General features: G+C 42.6%; 1 protein-coding gene across 2 annotated transcripts; it reads left to right on the forward strand.

Moving 5' to 3' along the window:
- The first annotated feature begins 809 nt into the window (after positions 1-809).
- Positions 810-3,595, forward strand: LOC135365528 (zinc finger protein 329). 2 transcript variants are annotated; one of them, XM_064597147.1, is made up of 2 exons: positions 810-852; positions 922-3,595. In XM_064597147.1, the coding sequence occupies exon 2, from the start codon at positions 1,052-1,054 to the stop codon at positions 2,615-2,617; it is 1,566 nt and encodes a 521-aa protein (XP_064453217.1). In that variant the 5' UTR covers positions 810-852; positions 922-1,051; the 3' UTR covers positions 2,618-3,595. The 2 variants fall into 2 exon arrangements, with proteins under 2 accessions (XP_064453217.1, XP_064453216.1); XM_064597146.1 differs by having other exon boundaries at positions 812-3,595.
- The last annotated feature ends 1,703 nt before the right edge of the window (positions 3,596-5,298 follow it).

The following is a 5,298-nucleotide window of genomic DNA, read 5'->3' on the forward strand; positions in this document are numbered from 1 at the left end:
CACAACACCATCTCTAAGAACAGACACTATTAAATTTTGTTATTGATTATAGAAATCTTTTCCTAGAGTGCCAAATGGAGCGGTCATTTCTTGTTTCCTCACCTTGAATAAAGTGAATCTTCTTGCTTCTTCACTATGAAAATAAAACTGGGTAAAAGCATAAAAATCAGTTTTGTCTATGTATCATGTAATCATTAGGAAAAACATAAAAATTATAATAGTAATGGATCAACGTTTCTCTTCTTTTTTAATCATAGAACAGCATTATTTTACTAAAACGCGCTGACATATACATCACATGTTTTATATATTATTTATACAGAGACTTGTGTTATTATTAATTCTGTCATAAATTCCTACAGTATGCAGTGTGCATAGTTGACCTTCCCTTTGAACTTGAAATACCCATGTTACTCATTCTTGTAGGATAAGGAAGCAAGGCTTATCCCACACAGATAGACTTCAAGTGAGACCTCTACCAAAGTAAACCATTGGGTTCCAGCGATGTTATCTATTGACAACTCCTTTTTCATTTGGTTCTGAGGGAATTAATGCATTTAATACAATGTGTATCAGTTCCAGTTATTTGTCTCTTTCAAATAATGATTAAATGGAGTCTCTACATTTTTTTCTCAGCAGAGACTGAGGAAGACAAGGAATTTATATTAATATTCTTCTAGATTCTTTTCATCCCCACGGACATCTTTTGCATCATGAATATGGTGTAGAGTCCATTCTGCAATATGTTTCCTATATACTCCTGCTTGTAGATTCTGGCACATCAAAAGTGCTCAATATTGAGCCGCCCCAAACATGGCCGCCGCCTCGAGCTGCGCCGTTTGCCGGCCGGAGGTGAGTCCCACCGCGCCCTCGACCTCTCGGTGCCTCACTTTCCCTCGGGACGGTGATGTGTGTGAGCAGCATTATTTGTAATAGCCAAGATATGGAAGCAACCCAAGTGCCCACTGACAGATGAATGGATAAAGATGTGCCTGAGACATGAGACTGAAAATGAGAGAATATTTCTGAAGAACCATCTTGTGACGTGGAAATGGAAGGATTTATGAGAGAGGGCTCCCATCTTTCCATTCTAGGTGATAATTGGGACTGTAAGAACCGGGAGGGACGTTTGAGACAATCAGGTTTAACTCAGGAGAAACCAGGGGCTCAGGAAGCAATTTGTGAATATTCCGGCCTTGAAGAGCATTTGAGTGCAAGCTCAGACCTGCTGCCATCTAAGAGAGTACCTGCAAACGGTTTTCATATATGTGACTCAGATATTAAAAGTTTGGATTGTGACCCAGCTTTACACAGTTGTCAGAAAAATTACGGAGCCAAGAGGAGTGGTGACAGTGACTCATGTGGAAAAGCCTTCAACCATTCTGTGGAAGTTTTTCAACTTGGAAGAGATCAGATGAGAGAGAAACCCTATAAATACACGGAAAGTGTTAAATCTTTCAACCATTTTACCCCTCTTGGTGAGCAAAAAATAGCAAAAAGAGGAAAGAAAGTGTATGAAGGTAAGGACTTTGGGGACATCTTCACCCTGAGTTCATCTCTTAATGAAAACAGGAAGGGTCACCTTGGAGAGAAACTGTATAAATGCACTGAATGTGGCAAATGCTTCAAACGGAACTCCTCTCTCGTGTTGCATCACCGAACTCACACTGGAGAGAAACCTTATACTTGCAACGAATGTGGAAAATCGTTTTCCAAGAACTACAACCTGATTGTGCATCAAAGAATCCATACAGGAGAGAGGCCCTATAAATGCAGTAAATGTGGGAAAGCCTTCAGTGATGGGTCAGCTCTCACACAACACCAGAGAATTCACACTGGTGAGAAACCTTACGAATGTCTAGAGTGTGGGAAAACCTTCAACCGAAATTCATCTCTGATCTTGCATCAAAGGACTCATACAGGAGAAAAACCATATAGATGTAATGAGTGTGGGAAACCTTTTACTGACATCTCCCATCTCACTGTGCATCTCAGAATCCACACCGGGGAGAAGCCCTATGAATGTAGCAAATGTGGAAAGGCTTTCCGGGATGGCTCATACCTTACCCAACATGAGAGGACTCACACTGGAGAGAAGCCCTTTGAATGTGTGGAGTGCGGGAAATCCTTCAACCGAAATTCTCACCTCATTGTACATCAAAAAATCCACTCTGGGGAGAAACCCTACGAATGTAAAGAGTGTGGGAAAACCTTCATTGAGAGTGCTTACCTCATCCGGCACCAGAGGATTCATACTGGTGAGAAGCCCTATGGCTGTAACCAGTGTCAGAAACTTTTTAGGAACATTGCTGGCCTTATCCGGCACCAGAGGACTCATACTGGTGAGAAGCCCTATGAGTGTAATCAGTGTGGCAAAGCTTTCAGGGATAGCTCCTGTCTGACCAAGCACCAGAGAATTCACACAAAGGAGACCCCATACCAGTGTCCTGAATGTGGAAAGTCGTTCAGGCAGAACTCTCACCTGGCGGTACATCAGAGACTCCACAACAGGGAGGGCCCCAGTCAGTGTCCTCAGTGTGGAAAAACATTCAGAAGGAGCTCGTCCCTCATCCGACATCAGAGAACACACTCTGGAGAGCAACCCATGGAAACATAATGAATGTGGGCCGCATTTGTCCCCTGACTTGGTCTCAAAAAGCTGTGTGAAGGAGGAATGTCTTCAGGGGTGACTCTTCCCTATCAGCAGAGAAGAGTTCTTTAAGCTATCCAGTGAATTGATGAATGTGAGGCATTCCTTAGCCATACTGTTAAATCTAAACAATAAGGAACTCCTGGGGAAAACAGGATGGGAATAAATGTGGACAAGGCTTCAGGAATGATGCAGCCAATACCAAGTGTAATAGGGCACACTGGAATAAAATCTGTGAATGTCAAGAAGATAATTCCCTGGAGATGCATCAGAGTGCTTAAACAGTAAAGAACCTGTGAATGTATTCAGTAAGTAATTGGTATGTGGAATCCTTTAATAAGGAATGTCTGCCTTGTACATAAGCAAACTCTTACTAGGATCAAGTATAATCAGTGAGAAAAGCTTTTGGCAGCTCTTACTGTCTACTCTGTGTCAGCGAAGACATCCTGGTGATAGACTGCACACAGTTTTCCACCCCTTGGCAACCACAGAATTGTAGTTAGATTTTGCTGTTTGTATGTCTGCCTATGTTACAATCCTGTCGGATGCTGAAGATTTGTTTCAGAATGGGCAGCCGGATGACGTTGCTTGAGAATGAACAATGAAATTGTCCCTGTTAAGACTGAAGCCGGCTCGTACTAAGATGGAAAGGGCTGCTGTTGAGAAATGTGATGCGCTACTTTAGTTGTGGAAATGAATTCCTGTGATTGATACCACCTCCCCCTATTGTTCATCTAGGACATTTCTAATTTGTTTTATGCAGTCATGCTGAACCATAATTATGAAGGTTTTGTTACCATGTTGAAAATGCGTATAATATGGCAGGCAACAACAACAATAAAAGAGGCATAAAATAGAAGACTTGCTGTTATTCCAGCCATGTAGAGGTATGTGCACGTATGGATGTAGATTGGATGTTGGTCATGGAGAAATAAACGTGGTTTTCTTAGGGGCCAAAAAAAAAAAAAAAAGTGCTCAATATTTATTGAATTAATGAATGAGTGTGCTGGGAACAGGGATTGGGAGGGGTTGAAAGCAAAGGCCAACCTTCCAGGGAGTTTTAAACATTGGACAACCTTCCAGAACTACTGACCCTTGTGGCTAAGGGATAAGTGCCTTTATTGCCTTCTCCCACCCCCACCCCTACCTCTAGGCCTTCCCCCTCATTCAATCAGTCATTGGATGAGGACAACCTAGGAGAGATTAGTAACATTGCCTCAGGCAAGGTAGTTCTCTTTATTCAAGGCATTCCTCAAAGGGGCTGACAGTAGAAAGCTGCCCACCAATGGCACTCCCAGCAGCAGGGGTGCCTTCATTCCCATAAGGGACCTGGGAGGCCCATTACAGCCTCTAGCTCACTTGCCCTGCCCTATAAATAGTCCCCCAGTGAATGAATAAACAAAGAACTCCTATACCGTTGGTAACTGGCATGCCTGTCTATGCTTAGTCATTCTAAGTTGTTCTTCTTGGCCCTGTGGACACGCGGGGAAGGAGAGAATGTTCCTTTTCTATCTTCCGCACTCATCAGTACCTCCATTCTGGGATGACCTCAAGCAGGCGGTCCAGGCGGTCAAGGCGGTGCAGCTTTATGGCCAGAGCTTCAAGGACTTGCGGGAACTCTACTTGTGGGATTCCAGCCCTGAAGGGCAAAGAGTGGTGTTATCTTCAGAGCAAGTATTTGGTCAATGAGATTTCCCCAGCATCCTTGACAATGCATCACAGCTAAATCTCAGGCAGACCCCAAATCCTGAATTCCCTGATTGTTACAGTTTTGTTTCATTTGCTTGCTTTAAGGAAATAACATGATGAGTCTCACTAACAATCTCTGAAGTCTCTTTCAATCCTATCATTCTATGAGGAATCTGTCATGAGCCAGCTAATGCTACTGGAGGTTAGTCATGTGCCAAGCACTTTGCATATAGTGGCTCATTTAGTCTCCTCATCAGGAATGTGGGAATGATACTAGTACCTCATTCAAAAGCAGGCATGAAATGAAATAACAGGTAGAACACTTAGAATACAGCCTAGCATGTAGGAAGTATTATTTTTACCTCTCTTTATTCCTGACTGCTCAGAACTCACTGTCTGGTCTCCCTGAGATCTACCTTGCCTTGAGAGTTCTAAGCTCCACAAATTTCCTGACCTCATCCCATCTTAAGGATCTCCTCTTTCTTCACAGCTTTCTTGGGCGATCAAAACAACCTGAGTTTTAGCTCTCAACCACTATTAGTATGTACCCACGATCTGTATCCGTAGACAAGTAGTTTTTCAAGGCTGATATTTCCCACAGAGTACTCAGCCCTCTGAAGTGAGCGGTTGGTTCATAAGCCAATTGTGTGGTGTATCCCCCAAAACCCATTTTATATGCCAACTCTTCCAGTGTCTCTCATTATAACCTGTCTCTGTCCACCTTAAACTAAATTACCACATGATGTGATAATTAAAACTTCACATCTGCAGCCTTCTGCAATATACATGAACCGAACTTATTTGTGTATAATTAAACCAATCACAGGCATATTAGAAACACATGTTTACCAATTAGAATTGTGAAACGATAAGCTGAGTCTCTAGCATCTGTGTTACTCTTGACAGGAGGGGAGATATTTTATAAACTCACGAACAATTTTTAAGTGGCCCAGGTAAGC

This window comes from Mirounga angustirostris, unplaced genomic scaffold, assembly GCF_029215605.1.
Source record: "Mirounga angustirostris isolate CCGP_5_RB_7025 unplaced genomic scaffold, mMirAng1.0.hap1 SCAF_8, whole genome shotgun sequence".
Taxonomy (NCBI): Eukaryota; Metazoa; Chordata; class Mammalia; order Carnivora; family Phocidae; genus Mirounga; species Mirounga angustirostris.